This window comes from Anneissia japonica, unplaced genomic scaffold, assembly GCF_011630105.1.
Source record: "Anneissia japonica isolate Jap-2015-1 unplaced genomic scaffold, ASM1163010v1 scaffold284927_len164819_cov98, whole genome shotgun sequence".
Lineage (NCBI taxonomy): Eukaryota > Metazoa > Echinodermata > Crinoidea > Comatulida > Comatulidae > Anneissia > Anneissia japonica.
The window spans coordinates 9,608-27,760 of record NW_022707166.1 but is presented as its reverse complement, the minus strand read 5'-3'; the positions used below and the strand labels follow the sequence as shown (position 1 = coordinate 27,760).

General features: G+C 35.9%; 1 protein-coding gene across 1 annotated transcript; it reads right to left on the bottom strand.

Moving 5' to 3' along the window:
* Positions 1 to 15,426: 15,426 nt before the first annotated feature.
* LOC117106341 (uncharacterized protein K02A2.6-like) lies at positions 15,427 to 17,070 on the bottom strand. Its single transcript, XM_033247712.1, has one exon. It carries the CDS (start codon positions 17,068 to 17,070, stop codon positions 15,427 to 15,429), a length of 1,644 nt encoding a protein of 547 aa, XP_033103603.1.
* Between the last annotated feature and the right edge of the window lie 1,083 nt (positions 17,071 to 18,153).

Here is an 18,153-nt window from a genome sequence, read left to right as displayed (position 1 = left end):
CCCTAAGCCTAGGCTATAGTATAATATTTATTACCTGTAGTAAGGGCAGGCCTAGGCCTATGCCTAAGTATTTAATATTAGTACAGTGTTTATTTTCAATTCACTCAAGCATGTCCGGTGGTGACGTATGTATTTGCATCGTCGTCGCAAAACTAAAACAAGAGCTTATCATCTGTGTGGCCAACATTGTAATACGTCATAGATAATTAGCATATCGTCCTAAATTACTCGTCGTCGCATATCTAAAACTCCTTATTGTTTTGTTGACGTTTAATTTTTACTCTCCTGTACTATTAATTATTAACAACATGCTATAGATGATGCTGTAGTTTACACGATAGAGTTTAATCAAATAATCAAATTTAATGTGTATATATTAGGCCTATATAGGCCTTAAGGGATATTGAAATTGTAATGTAGGCTAAGCTGTATTTAAAACTAAAAAAAAAAAAATTCTTTTGATTAAACAAGAAGTAACTGCTAGTCTGTCATTAGCTACATATATGTATATTTCTCCTATTTCAATACAATAATAAAGGGAAGTAATACATTTAATAGAGGTTTCTATAATATGCGCTTTATAATCTGTATACGTTTACTATTATTATTCTTTTTAAAGATTCTGTTTTTTTATATCTTTCAGCAAGAGTGAAATGCCAAAAAATGTTAGTACAAGTCACAGAGATTCAATATTTCAAACTAGATTTGTTCAACGGCATAATTCATACTAATTTAGCTTGGTACCATCGGACAAGAAAAGGCATGGTTATGGACAGTTGCTGCTGCAATATCACAAAGAATGCTGGTTTATGCACACCTGTAACACAAATGGTTCTTGAATATTGTTTTATATAATAAACTCTTGTAATAGGACTACATTACGAAAAAATGTAGTGGACTGTGGACTTTAAAGCAAAAAACTGTAGAGTAGAATAGACTTGAATTTGAGGTACAGTATGTTTAGCAGTAAGAAATTAGAATAATAAAATAATATATGAAGGGGTATGTAAGTAAATGATACCCATGGGAAGTAATGTTCCTACCGTATGATGTTTGTTGGTGTTTTAAATTAAAGAAATTATGGTTTGTTTATGAACTAAGTGCATTTTGTAAGTCTGCAGAAGTTGATTAAAGCTATTGTTACCAATTGGAACTAAGACCATTGCAAACCAATTGGAATTGAGGCCAATTGAAGTTGAAGACCAGTTGAATTGTCCAAAATCACACAACACCCAAATTTTTTTTTTTTTATAGAATACACAGATTTTCTATATGAAATCGTTAATTTATATACACTTTCTATACAATTGTATAGACTTTCTATTCGCATATTTAATGTATTTTTATAGGTTTATTCTATAAAATGTTTATAGATTTATAAGTGGTTTTTATAAAATTGTTTATAGATTCTCTATAGTTTTTTTTATGTTTTTTATATAGAATTTTCATAGACTTTCTATAGATTTTTAATAGAATTTTCATAGTTTTTTTTTATATAATTTTTATAGTTTTTAGTCTTTTAATATAGTTTTAATATATTTTTTAGTTTTTTTTTTTATAGATTTTTTATAGTTTTTTTTAATATATTTTTAATTGATTTTTAATATAGTTTATTATTAATAGAGTTTTAATAGATTTTTAATATAGTTTTAATATATTTTTAATAGACTTTTTATAGTGGGCTTCTATAGTTATTTCTATACAATTATGATATAGACATTCTATAGTTTTTTTGATAGAATTCTATCGAATTTTTTCTATGGGTCTCGGCAAGCTTCATACTCGGAGACACAGAGACCCGTACGATAGTGCGTGTCCGATTATAATCCTTTAAAAACATTGTAAAGTTTTCCAAAAATTGTTGTATTCTAATGTATCTTGCATGATAAAACATGCTTTGCCTGCCAGCCAGCATCAATCTAACAGGTAATTTCAGCAAAAGGATTTCCATTTGACAAAAGCAATAAAGTGTATAGGCATAACAGATAACTTTTGGGGAAAAACAAAAGTGAAAAGAAAGTACAGTTAAAGTCTACAGGCAACACAGCCACACAATGGTCGGGACTAAAATTATAAATAATAACATGTATGTTTCAACACTAAATGCCTAAAAAAATGTTTAGATCTGTTTTTCCCTCCCAGAGGAAGGTATATAAGAGTTTACCCAAATATATTTGGGACTAAGGAAAGACGTATGTAAAACAGAACAAAGCGCTTTTCCTAATCGCCATAATAAGAGCTGATGTTGGAATTACAAATAAAAAAAACCCCAAAAACACACAAATTATTAAGTACAAAATACATAACAAATATAATCATCATAAAGACAATTATTAGGAAAAAAATGGGGGAGGCGGTGGGGTGTGAGAAACAATGGTAATAGTTAGGGTGATGTAACGAATTTTTAGCAATGTACCAGTTACTTTGCCCTGTGGAGGTCTGCATTACTATTGCATCTATATTGAATAATATTATCAGGCAAAAATTATTTATAAATGTTATGGTAATTTTTCGTTTAACTGGTATTGGAACTGGTACTGGTATTGGCATTTATAATGCCCTATTGCTTACGGTTATAAAGCGCTTTTTTCCCAGGTCATTGGGTGCACCCGCTAATCAGCGAAGGAGTAGGCAACCCCACCATGTAACACCTTTGTGGAGAAAAGCAATGCAGATAAAGTGTCTTGCTCAAGGACACAAGCGAAATGCACAGCGATTGATTGAATCCCCGACTTCGAGGATGGGTAACATAACCGTTCCAGCTGCACCAAACCGTTTAAATTAGGTACAGCTGATTTGGTATTAAAGTGTAATTACACGATTATTATATTGAAATTATCTAAAATGACGTAATACCAATTAATTTATAATATTCAAATTTGAAGGTATTTACTTAGACCTAAGGAACCCGACTCAGCAGAGATCAGAGAATTAGTAGTTCATTTACCTAGCGTAATGTTTTAGGTTGAGGTGGGAGGGGGGGGGGGGGGGGGGGGGGGGGCGTAAATTCTTCATAGGATTTTCTGACATCATAATGGTATTATGTCATGGATCATTATGACTAAATGTGAGGTGTTTCTGATAACGAATGTGGCCTGTATGCTCTTTACAAACAAACAAACAAACAAATACACAAACAGACAAAATATAAAATTTATATTTGTCTGTTTGTGTATTTGTTTTGTTTGTTTTTGCCATTTAATGGCCAAAACAACCTCTTGGCAGACGAAAAAATAAAGACACACACAAACATGCCAACACATAAACACACAAACACGTAAACAGAAATATACAGGGGTGAAAACATAACCTCCTTTACGGAGGTAATAAGAATATCTGAGATTACAAACCCTCGCATTTTGCGCATTATAATGAATATAGTCATTTCTCTCGATCCCCGGTTGTTGTATTATAGGGGTTCAATATTACTAAATATACTTATTATGTGAAGTTTGGCCGAGCGGTAAAGGCGCATGTATTATGTGTAAAGTTAATCAACTGCATAATTATGTTCTAATCTTTTTCTTATCTAAGCTAGGACATATATTTTCATTCGTGTACGTTTACGTGAGTGTGCGTGTGAATGTCATGTTGTTGTGTTGTTTTGAGTTCGAAATTTCTAAAAAAATGTATGCAGAAATATAAATAAAAAATAACAGAGTGTTAGGTATTACCCAAGAAAAAAAAATATTACATTTTGGTGACGGTCCGGAGTAGGGTGTGGTTGTGATTACAAATTAAAGGGATTTTAGAACAAATACTCTACACCAGATATTTTATTTAAAATGCTAATGTCCCACACCTAGCTAAATATCACAAAAAAATTATCAATGTGTAATAACCATTTCCAGGATTGTTTGTCAAGTTTCAATGAAGATATCAGGTGGCAAGCACATCAATCATTCTTGCACGCCGCAAATTGATGCATCGTCATGGTCATGGTAATGCTCGAGTCGGTCCGTTGTCGATCTGCTCGAGTTAGCCTAACCTAGCTAAACGACTACGTTGAACGATCCGCGTGAGTTGGCACTGTCATTTTCACATAAACACACGTATATACTAAAGACAATACAAACAGCAGTTTTCGTTCATTGTGTCTTTGACCTTTGACTCTGACCCTTTAAAATTTAGTCACTTCTAGATCTTGACAAGTTGGTGATGAAAACTGTGGACATTAGGCCGTTATGTAACTAAAGTGGTCTATTGTGAACTTGATTTTTTTACCATAACCCTTGAAAATTTAATCACCTTGAGATATTTGGTCATGGTTCATTATGAGCAAGTCTGAGGTATTTCTGATATAAACTCACGCATACACAAACAAACAGACAAGCAAATGAGCAGGTGAAAACATAACCTCTTTGGTGGAAGTAATAAAAAAAAGTCAAAGCTAGTATATGTAGTAAATGATATTCAAATTATGTTTTGCTGTGACGAAAAACTGGTGATGGTAAAATGGAATTAGGCTTTATTTTTTAGACATCATCTATTGGGCTAACTACATTATTAACTTATTAACATTATCATCACGTTGTCTTGAAAAAAAAATCATGCGATAGCCAAACAATTAAATATTGTAGGTATTAAAGGTTATTTATACACAGATTAAAAAAAACTATGATTGACACTTATGTAAGCTTTCGTGGACACACAATACACTTTCAATAGAAAGGTTTTTAAATTATCAGATAAACTTTAATATTTGATATCTACAACTGAGTTAGACTGATAAATTATTATCTAAATTTGGCAGACTTTGAGCAACTACATTAAGTATTTAGTGTACCAGTGACCAGATTTGCTACTAGGAGTGTTATAACTAGTTAGGTATTTTTACTGAGGAAACATGTTCTGAAGAAGACATTGAAATTGCTATTAGCATTGATACGACAAATCAATAAGGTAAATTAAAATATAAAATATTATTTGTAAGTGTAAAATTTTAAAATGTTGTTTATCGCCAGGAAAATTAATAGAAATGATGTTTTGCTCGCAACGGTATCAGATAGCTTTGCAGTACCAGCTGTAACTTGGAGATCGGCTACTAAAGTAACTGGTTTCCGGCCCGTTGCAACCCGCATGTTTCCACCCGGGCTTTTTGCCACCCGGACTTCTGCCCCCAGCCTTTTGCTCCTCCCCTCCCCCCGCCCTTTTGCCAGCCTAGGCCCGTTGCCTCTCGGCCTTTTACCTGCCTAGGCCTGTACACAAATATTTTACACTGACACAAAATCCACAAAATATTTGTATATGAATTGTCACGCTACAAAAGCAACACGTAATTTAATGAAATGTATATAGATTTGTTATAGCGCATAAAATTCATTGTTCACATTGTTTAAATTATATTAGTACTGTACATTGGAAGAAGCAAAACAAAATTCAGTATATAGTGGAAGGTAAGGTACCACTTTAAGATGTGCGGCTGATACAAATTGATTGTTCACTAAATATAATGGAATAGTTGTATGAATAAAATAGGTCTCTGGTTTGAATCCAACCTTCAATCTCACGCCATCTCGGCAAGCATCATAATGTTTAGACCACAGAGACCTGGACGATATTGCGTGTTAGTATACAATCATTTAAAAAACACTGTAAAGTTTTTATTTTTCAAAAATTATAGTATTTTCATGTAGAAAGGTCTTTAGAAATTTTATTAGAAAAACGCTGTATTCAATGTAATGATTTAGAATAATAAACGTCTATATAATATGGCAATATTTGCAGTATTTTGCAGACTAGGCTTCACATAATGATTCTCACTTATGATACTGCTAATGCGGATCCAGAGGGAGTGAAGTACATACTAAAGTGATTTTATGATCATTTTTTTAACCAATTGAAAGTAGACATAATGCTCTCCTCCAAATTAAAACAAAAGCCAATAAAGCATGAACAATCTGATGTTGGGCATTATTCAGTCTTTCCAGTTATTAGCATGCAGTATATATTAAGGTGTTATAATATAACAAATTACTAATGAATTTTACTAGGACTTTAGACATCCAAATGTAATTAATTTTTAAATAAGGTCAAACAAAATTAAAAATAATTATATTATCCAGGCCATTCGTCGTCGACACTCAAGTTCAATCTTTTATTTTTTACTTGTAACATTATTGCATTAACATTTATGAAATGTCGGTATGGTACACTGCAAATGTAAATTAAATAATATCAGTAACCTCTACAGCTATAGACAAAACAAACAACGTTATGGTTTGTTGTCTGTACAATATAATTTGGGTCACATTGCCTTCTTTCTATGGTTTTACGACAAATTTTCCTTGCCTTATTTCATTATATTTTTCTTATCGCCATCATCAGGATAGTCTTGACAGTCAAAGTTCTGGAAACCCAAATCATGTAAAAAAAAAACGAAAATTCCAGCTTCCATACGTGCTGCGAGTGTAAAAATGCGCGCGAGGTGCGGAAAATTGGAAATATGTTGAAATGCTCAAAATGGCATGAAACGTGCTCTACAGTAATTTAGTCAAAAGGTGATTTTGAGCAAATGGACGCATATGTACGTGCCTGTTATGATGCGCACGCGAAAGATTTCGGTACGTAATATTCAACCTTGTCCTGAAGTTTATGCCCACTGATTAGGATTGAAAAATGACAATTGGTTAGGATATGATCGATAATGTAAAATGACGTCACGCATGATCTGGTCACATTAAAAAGTTTATTGTGACTATTCCAGGCCAAGTCAAATGTTTGTTGAAACTGCAATGTGCCTAGCATGGTTTCCAGGCCCTAATTTTGGGTTACTCACGTTTCATTGCATTTAGTGCACGCCATACCTAATTTAATTGGCGTCCCATACTCGATTTTTTTTTTCGGATTAGGGCTTTGGAAAACGGTTCATGCGTACGATTGATTTCCCACATCAAATTCGATGTGGGATATCGTATGCATGACTGATTTTGTAAATCACGTGATTGGCTTACTTCATGCATATTAATTAATCTTGGTAAATTTTCCAAGTTGAAGATGCGGATGTCTCGACTAGGACAAGCTAACCAGCTCCCTTGCCTACCTACTTCAATTAAAACAGTTATCATATAGTCCTGACCTGCTGAGAACGACTAGGGACTGATAACCGTAGTAGGCTATGCTTACAGAACATTGCTCACTGCTAGCTGCTACACAGATTTAGGCCTTTAGGTTAGAATATTGTTATAAAGGTAGGCCTCTGTAAGTAAGAACTTAAAAATAAGCCAAGCCTCTACTAGGCTAGGCCTACTACTTCTGACTCCAGAGGCCAGTCGCTTATTCCGTCTCTAAATTAACTTTCTCGTTGGTGGAGCTGTCCAGAATGAAAAAAAAAAAAGAGAATTGTGGCACGTCTACAATGTGCCTAGCTCTTGTCAAGTTTGAGATATCGTGCTAACAAGATATGGGGAGAAAGATAGAATAAAAAGAACCATACAATAACAATAGGTGATCCACTAATTAAGCGGATCACCAATGATAAAAGCAACATAATCTATAAACAAAGCTTGTAAACATTCTCTATAATCCTAGCTAAAACATAGCAAGATATGCTAATGAGTAATCACTCAAGCGTGACGACCAACCTCCCGTGCGACTACAACCAAAGAACTTAAATAGCAGAAGAATGAGCTGTTCCGCGTATTTGCATTAAAATCGACTGAACATTCGCCCTCCTGCAGCGGATGAGGTAAAATTTGAATTTTTTACTAAGTTTTAACATTTTACTATATAGCGCCGCCGTGCAAATTAGGTAAATTTGCTATCCGTGTACCCACAATGCCTTTTGAACGGATGTTCCACTATATTGGGAAGCTGCTCTATCTTCTGCTATTTATTATCTTTGCTACAACACGATCACCAACTTCAAGATTTATAAACTACAGTATTAAGAATATTAAGCGTAGACCCTATTATATACATTATAACTTGACAAGAGCTACGCACATGACAGCTTCAACGAACTTGGCGTATCAGTGGATTTAAGCTTAATATCAGTGGACATAAACTAGGTTGAATATCACGTACCAAACATTTTGCAAGTGCACGTTATAACGCGCGCGTACGCGTGCGTCAAACTTTTAAAATGCTCAAAATCACTTTATGACTAAATTAGATCTGCGTTTTTTCTCGACAAACACTGAAATCTTGCCAAAATCATGCCTATTTTAATCAGTTTAACTCCTTAGGATGAAACGTGACCCCCAATGTTTATTACTTGTTTTTAAAGCACAAGAGTTATAGATATATGATTTATAGATCATAATGGCTGATCGGACATTGTGACATCATCATCAATTTAAAAAAAATAAATTTGATTTGAGTATGTTATAGCTGAGACAATTCTCTTTCATAAATGTGAATTCAATGTGCTCAGTCATGCTTGACGTCATCTACGCGTGATTTTGCGTTATTACATTATCGATCATATCATCCTAACCAATTGTCATTTCTAAATCATATCAGTAGACATAAACTTATGATCAAGGGTGCGCACGCGTGCGTCAACATTTTAAAATGCTCAAAATAAAATTTTCCGCACCGCGCGCGCATTTTTATACGTAGAGCTGGTACGGAAGCTGGAAATTTTGGTTTTTTTTACATGTTTTAAGTTTCTGACACTTTATTCACAAATTTCCATTCTTTTTCAGTCATCTTAGGGCCAATAGCAATGGCATACGCGCACATCAAAATACGAATCCTTGTGCGCGTTTTTGTCGACAAACACTGATAATTTGACAAAATCATGAATATTTTCAATCCTTAGGATGAAAGATGACTGTAATAGCTTCGATGACTATTAAAAAGTAGAATGACTCTGGGAGTAAACTTCAACACGTCTACTTTATTTCAATATATAACACAGAGTAAATCCCGCCTCAAGCGGTAATACAAATGTAGTGTCGGCACGACGCACCTTGATACTACGCGCGCGCTACTATCCAGGGTATGGTTATTATGGTTACCAGTTCATGTAATAGTAAACAGTTTGGCTATGTTCTCACACGGCAGCTAACGGTTAGCAGGATCAGGATCCTGCTAACCGTTAGCTGCCGTGCGTCCATGCGAGAAAATCCCGATCCGGATACCATCAATATGATGATCGAATCACTGGCCAATAAGAAACTGGAAATTGTAAACGCGTACTTGTGATTGGTTGATGATAGAAACGCCCTCAACTTGCTAACCGATAGCGATTGCTAACCGTTAGCGTAATCGGATACCGCTAACGGTTAGCGCTAACCGATCAGGCGTTCTCACGCAGGTGCTAACGGTTAGCGCTAACGGTTAGCTCCCGATCCGGATACTAGGGCTCTCGTGAGAACCAGGCTATAATGAATATCACACCCCACCGTTTAAGCCTTGCAACCTATAGTGAATATTTGTCATATAGTTATAAACTTGGAACATGAACAAAATCACGGTCAGCAAGTACCAATGGGTACAACGATGCTGATTAATCATACCCAAGTCTTTTAGGGGCTTTCCTTTTACGCTTGGATCTACGAACAACATTGGAGTTCTCATTATTATTGTGGCCCATTACTACAACATCCTCGCTAATACTTTCTTGAACATTAACAATGGACTCATTACTTTGACGAGTTGATACAACATCATCATTAACACTGACCATAGAATTATCATTTTTACAAGTTGGAATAACATTTTTATCATCAATTTCCTTATCATTAACCATGGAATTATCATTTTGATGCTGATTATCATCTATCCCCCCGAATGAACGCCTTCTCATTTGGTCTACATGTCGTCGCATGATTCTACCGTCATCAATCTTCACATCATACATTTTACTACCCTCTCTCAGATGCACTACCCCGGGAAGCCAACGGTCCCCCTTGGCATAACAATGGTTATATACAGTATTCAGATTAGTTCAAAGACTAATTTTCGGCATTCTTCTCGGAAATATAACCACCCGCCTTAGGCGTGGCCCTGCTTGTTCCATGCTGGATCAAAAACTAGTAGAGGGTCAAATGTACAGCCATTTTGATGGTCAAAATACAGGGGAATTATTATTACTGTACATTAGAAAAGATTGATAAACAAGATAGTCTATTATACATATATTGTTTTATCTTCATTTGTAATTTTTAAACTAATTTTTATTTTTATATTACAAAAAAAATAAATTACAGAAATAATAAATTCTATTCAAAATAATTGTTTATTAATATTAATAAAATAATTGCTATGTTACACCACTTTGCAATGCATTTGAATATGGGCTTTTCACAGTGATGGTTAATTAGAGTATATATATTTTCAACAAAAATTATCATTGATGATTAGTGCCAGAATGATTAATTCCTCATAAAGACATTGTAATATCAATACTAATTATTTTTGAATGGTGTAAGAATTATAGTCACTCTGATTTTTTTTAACTAGTCTGTTCAAACTTTTTATTGTACTTCTCTTCTTACAGGAAATACCGACATGTTGGATATCAATGGCTTTCATTTGGTAGGTGCTTAACAGGCTAAAGAAATCTGAAAGAAGGGTCATCCCATCTTGCACTGTGTGGGCGATTAGGGACAAGTTCCCAGAAGCTGTGAAGACTGCCCTGTGTTTTTTGATGCTATAGATGATGAAATAAACTTTGTGTTGGAAGAATTATTTATAAATTGTTATGGAAGATATCTGATAAGTCCATCCTCATTAATGCAACAGATCTTATGTAATTCATGTGACAACTGTGCTCTGTTTTTTTGACAATCTCATCACTCATGAAAGGAAATTTTGTCAGCACAGGTCTAGAGCTTTTGTATATCTGGACCAGTCAATTGTGTGTAACCTTCCAGACCTAGTCTGTAATTGAAATTGTTGCTATTGATGCGGATAGGCCAGCAAAGTTGATTTCAAGAACATTTTGTCGTTAAGTACAGTACAATGTTTTTTGTATCTTCCCCACTCTCGTCTCATATTTTAAAATGTTAAGCTAATACAGTATGAATTAGAATTTTGTGTACAGTAAATAAATGTAACTTGTTCTTCCCTATTCTTTACATTGGTATAAACTAACTATAAATCCATATATATAATATTTTGATAATAAATAGAGTGTGTAAAATGTAGTGAAATATATTGTAATACCTGACTGCTTTATCTATGTACAGTAAAACAATTTTATATTAACTGTGAGAAAATACACTTGTAATAAATTATTTGCAATGTACAAGGATGATAAATTGTTTCAAAATATTTATTTAATAACACCAGTAGTCTTAAATTTACTGTATGTACAACAATAACTAAGTGAAGCACCAAAAATATGGATGTTGAATATCATCATGAAAGAAGAAATCTTGGCTATGGTAAATAATACAAGACAATCAGACATGATAAATAGAGCAGTGCAGTTAAACTTGCCTAAGCCAACTAATAATATACTCTTAATAATTTCTAAGTCGATCTAATTTTTCATGCCGATCTAATTTTACATGCCGAAATGTTGTGTTTTCCATTACCGTAAGTGCAAGTCAAATTTTGTTAGGGTCAAACAATTTCTCAATGGCATTTTGGATATGACATAGGCAAGTTCAACTACTGTATTTTAAAATACTAAACAAAAAATGGTGTACAGCAAAACCATTGAAGCTTTTTCTTAAATTCCAATACCAAATTGATCAGCATGCAGACTAGGCATAATCCAGACATTAAAAAAATAAGCAGTTTCATAGAATAACTTTACACAAGACTGTACAAAGCCATATATTAAAATAGTTGTTCCTGTATATATTGAGCCACATTTTCATACTGTACTATCAACTTCGCACATTACATATTTTAAAATTAATCCTCACAATTTGTTTTCTAAATCTGGGTCACATATTTGCTTCAAAAGGATTACTATTGAATGGGATTATAATACCATTTAATAATATTAAAGATATTTTGCAAGTGAAACAGGTACAGTAATACTGGTACAGTATTTATTTATTTATTATAAATTTGGCATGCAATATAAACCAGATTCGTAAAAAACAAAAACTTAGGTGTGTGGCATTTCAGTATATCTTCAGAAAAAAAAATCACTAGATAAATCATTTTAATTTAATTCTTTGGAAATATTTTGGATTCAATCACTTGCTGCAGAGTTCTGAGCATCGCCACCTTCTGCTAACCATGGATTGGACATGTCCATTTCATCATGTCCACACAGATGGAATTGTTTGCATCACATCCATCTGATCCAGTCATTTGCTCCTATTGAGGAATATATACAGTCTGTCTCTTATACACATCTAGATGTGTATGTTATCAAACATTGGCATTTGCTGCTTTATCAATAACATACCATACTGAGATACTGTATGTACTAATCTGAAAAGACATTCATCAATTGACAGTATTTTCAGATTTTTTAATTACTTGATTGAAGCCATCCTGTCGGCTAGTGTGTAATGTATTATTGTTGTTTCTTAATAAAACTGACACACCATGCTGATATTTTTTTACCATTCCAATATATTTGTTTCATGTACTCTTGCTGAACAGTGATGAGATATTCACTTAATTTTCTTTTGCTCACCTTAAATTGTGTGTATAGCTTTCATTACAAGTTTCAGCAAACAACCAGCGTGTTTCTTGCTAACGTCTTGCTGGGTGCTTGTATGCTTTGTACCACCTTCTTTCGTAGATGCCAATGTTGGGTGGTTGTACTCATGGCAAATATTGTGGTATGTTTGTCTCATCATGGCGACTGGCAAATATCTATGTGAGGAGAGTGTCATGTTTCGGCCTATCACATATCTTGTCCTACAAAATATATATGTATAATATTTTATTTGAATTCCACATTTCAACAACAGCTGAAAGTTAGGTTTGGAGTAACATATGCATCATTTTATTATTTAATGGGGCGTTATTGTTGTTTAGCCTAGCTTCTAGGCCTACAGTATATCAATAATAATCTTATTGTTACAGGAATTGGTGTTGGCTCTGATGATATACTGTAGTGTTATAGCACATCACCTTTATTTAGACAGACATTTAGGCCTAGACAGTTTTTCATAGGACCAGGCCTATAGTATACTATTATTAGTAGGCCTTGGGGCCGGGTCTATTATTATGGAGAAAAAATGCACTAGCACAATTAATGTGACAAAGATGGCATGGCATGACAAGGCTAGGCTAGTAGTAGAAACCTACTATCTTTACCGTCAGCTGGATAAGGCTGCGTGCGAACTCACCTGCTGCGGGACTGGAGCAGTACTGTCCCGGACAGGAGTGCGCTACTGCTGCTGGGTAGACACTGACTGTGCTAATCCTAGGCATAGGTGTAGGCCTAATTATAAACAAACAAGTCAAGTCATCGGACTGATATACGTTTATTAATTCAATTGAATTATTCCTCCATGATTGAATTGACGTTGACTAAACCGTCTCTCTGTAACTGCGTACGTAAACGATCACAAAAACTCACGACTTCACACTAGTGTACTGTATCTAGGCTAGTCGATCGATCGTCGGGACGATTTTTCGATCAGCTGCTCGCCAAAAATTAATTGACAGACTTGTCTTGAATATTAATGAGTTGGTTAGAAAATGCTACCAAGCTACTGAAAAAAGTGATCAGCCTCGTTTTCAGGGTAATACGATACTTAAAAAGGAACCGTGACAATTTAGTATGAAGTGAACCCTCAGCCATCTTTGCAAGTCCATGTTTAACGGTTTGGACTGCTCTCTCGGCTAACCCATTAGATGATGGTTTGAAGGAGCACTAAACAAATGCTTAATCCCATTGCGCACAGTAAACTCTTTAAACTGGGCGCTAGTATAGGTTGGTCCGTTGTCACTCACTAACACTTTAGGAATACCTTGAGTGGCAAATACTCTTCTGAGCACCTCGATTGTGCACTCAGCAGTTAGAGAATTCATAATCACAGCATCGATCCACTTAGTATAATAATCGACAATAATCAAAAATGACTTCCCCATGTAAGGTCCCATGAAGTCTATGTGAACCCGAGACCACGGTTCTTTAGGGTACTCCCACATACATAAAGGTGTTTAGGGAGGTTTATTCCTGTTAACCTGACATTTGGTACATGTGCTAACACATTTTTCCAAGTGTTTGTCAATACATGGCCACCATACATATTGTCTACTAATGGACTTCATTAATGTAATTCCTGGGTGACAATCATGTAACTCTTTATTGATGAGATTGCGGCCCTTTGCAGGAACCACAATACGGGACCCCCACCAAATACACCCGTCATGTACACTTAAGTCGTCTTTACGTCTAATATAATGTTTAAACTCATCTTGTGAGTCAGGATCTGGGTTGGTCCAATTACCATACAATATGCAATGTCTAACATGTGACAAAATAGGATCTTTACCAGTCCACTTTCTGATGTCATCGGAATTTACTGGAGAGGGGGCGTTGTTGATGTGCTCCATCAACAAAACCACATCACCCGGCACGGGAATATGACCCTCAGTAATGGGTAAAGGTAATCTGCTTAAGCAGTTAGCTACCTCATTCTGGTTACCGGGACGATAATGCATGGTATAATTATACGCAGCCAAAGTCAAGGCCCATCTCTGTATCCTAGCAGAGGCCATTGACGGAATACCTTTACGTGCATTAAACAAGGATTGGAGTGGCTTATGATCTGACAACAACACAAAGTGCATCCCAAACAAGTATTGGTGAAATTTCTTTACACCGAAAACACAAGCAAGACCTTCTTTTTCAATCATGCTGTAGTTGCGCTCTGCTGCAGTCAGCGTGCGCGAAGCATATGCAATAGGCTTATCAACACCATCGATGCGGTGTGCCAACACAGCCGAAATACCATAGGCTGATGCGTCGCATAACAATCTAATTTCCTTAGATGGGTCGTAATGCACTAATATTTTGTCAGAACATAATAAATTCTTAGCCTCTGCGAAAGAAGCTTGCTCACTCTTTGACCAACTCCATTGAACACCTTTGCACAAGAGTTTATTTAATGGCTCTAGCACAGTTAACACATTAGGTAAAAATGCACAATAATAATTTAAGAGTCCAAGAAATGATTTCAACTGAGTCACGTCAGTCGGTGGTGGCGCATTCTTAATCGCTTGTACTTTCTCCTCGGTTGGACTTACTCATGTAGCAGTTACACGTTTTCCAAGGAATACCACCTCCGGTTGGTAGAAGGAACACTTCTCTTTCTTTAACCGCAAACCATATCTTGACAATCGACTCAAAACCTCATTTAGGTTATTCAGATGCTCCTCCTTCGAGCTACCGGTTAACAATATGTCATCAGATCGAACTACTGTGTGAGGTACTCCCTTTAACAAATTTTCGATCTGTCTCTGAAAAATTCCTGGGGCTGATTTGACCCCGAATGGTAAGCGTGCGTACATGAACAGTCCCTTTTGTGTGTTTATAGTTGTATATTTCATTTACTCTTCGTCCAAAAGCATTTGTTGGTACGCGTTTGCGAGATCCGGTTTGGTGAAGTACTTGCCTCCAGCCAAACATGCGAACAAGTCCTGCTCTTTAGGAATAGGATAATTGTCTAGTGTAGACTGCTTGTTCATTGTCAACTTATAATCACCACAACTTCTTACTGTCTCACCATCCGCTTTTAACACTGGAACTATGGGTGCTGCCCATTCTGACGTTTCCACATGTTTTACGACCCCGTTTCTTACATCACGCTCCAACGCTTCCTCAACTTTCTGGCGAAGCATGTACGGAACGGCTCTTGCCTTGTAATACAAGGGCGTGGCATCAGGGTTAACGTGGATCTTGGCTTTGGGTCCTGTATAGGTTCCCAGTCCATCCTTAAATACGTCCGGAAATTTATTAATAATGTTATTAATTTCCCCGTCACAATTATCAACAGTTATGTTCTTTAATTCTTGCCAATCAAGCTTGATATATTCCAAACAATTACGGCCAAACATTGCCGGTCCGCTGCCCTTTACAACTAGCAATTGAAGTTCATGCACAAAGTTTTTATACGAAACGCTCACGTTAGTCGTCCCAACAATGTCTACATTTCCATTCGTGTATGTGCGTCGTACAGTGTGGCTTTTTGCTAACGGTGGTTTATTGCCTTTCCATAAGTTGTTATAATGAGTTTCACTCATGATACTAATGCTTGCTCCCGTGTCAACCTCCATAGTGAGGGGCACTCCATTAAGTTTAACCTGGACTGTTATTGGTGCTACGCTACCCTTGCTCTCTATGTTAAATAATACTTCATCGTGTTCATACTGAGCTTGGTGCTGTTGCTGGCCCTGTGGCGCAGCTGTGTCAGTTACATAATTATTGACTTTGCCCTTCTTCCCATCCTTTTTCTGTTTGGGATTCTTACAAGCTTTACGCAAATGCCCTCGCTTACCACAGCCGTGGCACATCACCTCCTTGTGTTTACAATCTGGAGCGAGATGCGGGCCTAGACAAAGATAACATGTAGGTGTAGGCCTATCACTTGAAGTAGAATTATTGTTACTGACCTTTCTGTTGTTGTATCTGGATTGGGTATGTTGAACCTTGTTCACTGAAGTAGTCCCACCAATGTTAATATCTTTCACATTAGCGTCTGCTTCCAAAATGGCATTTTCAATTTCCACTGCCGTTTTAAAATTCAGCGTGGTTTCCGACAACATCTTCCATTGAATTCGGTTGTCGTTTATGCCGAGGACGAGCCTGTCCCTCAACATTTCCTCGAGCGTATCACCGAAACGACATGGTTCAGCTAACCTACGTAAACTAGCTACGTAGTTGCTCACTGATTGACCAGCCGGTCTAGTACACGAGTAGAACTTGAATCGACTTACGATTATACTTGATTTAGGCTCCGAATGACTCTTCAATAATTCAGTCAATTCGTTGTATGACTTATCTGTTACTTTAGCTGGTGCAAGCAAGTCTTTCATTAGACTGTATGTCCTCGAATTGCACACCGTGAGCAAGACAGCTCGTTTCTTGGCGTCGTCCTTTATTTCATTTGCGATGAAATACTGCTCGACCCTTTCGACGAAGTCTGTCCAATTTTCACCATCCTGGAATTCCCGAAGAACACCTAATTGTGCCATGACTCTCAGGAAGTTTCGCTGGTTGTAATTCAAGTATTTTTATCCTCGTCGCCACTGTAATAGCTTCGATGACTATTAAAAAGTAGAATGACTCTGGGAGTAAACTTCAACACGTCTACTTTATTTCAATACATAACACAGAGTAAATCCCGCCTCAAGCGGTAATACAAATGTAGTGTCGGCACGACGCACCTTGATACTACGCGCGCGCTATTATCCAGGGTATGGTTATTATGGTTACCAGTTCATGTAATAGTAAACAGTTTATGAATATCACAGTGACCCTCATTTTTTATTACTAGTTCTTAAAGCACATGAGTTAACGATCATAATGGCTGATCGGACATTGTGACGTCATCACATTGCCATCAGAAATTTAAAAAACATTGAATTTTTATCTAAGTATGATGTCATTTTTTAAAATACTCAATTGAGCGTATCTCACTTATCTTTAATCGATCGTATCCAAACTTTGAGTATTTTATAGCAATTCAATTCTCTTTCAAAAATGTGATTTTTCTTACATTATGACGTCATCATGGTCAAAATAAAAGTTTTTTCTGACCTCCCTTATCTTTCTTTTCTCAAGACAATGATGACCCTATAGCATCCTAACCAGTCATATTCAGTGGGCATAAACTTCAGGTCGCGTTTGAATATCATAGTATCGGTACGCGTGATCGAGAGCAAGGCAAAATAATCCCAAAAGATCCAAATATATAACTTCAATATAAATATTTAATAAAACGATGAGGAGTATAATGATTTTGGACCGATGTTGTTGTCACAAAAATCAACACTCAAAACTGACTATCCTAACTACTAAAGTAACTTATATACAGCAGGGGGACAGGAAGCAAGGGCTCATCAAGACATTCCTTACCAGTGATGTAGCATAAACATCCTGAGTGACTTTCCCAGTAAGGAATGCATGACTGACTTAAGTAGACCCAGGAGAGGGAGAGGGGTGAATGGCTTATGGGTCATGTCCAGTGGATAATATGTTACATTCCCCCGCTTGCCAATTCGAAGCCGTGTCTTCGAAACCAAACAATCATTAATCCCAAATTTCAACAGCATAAT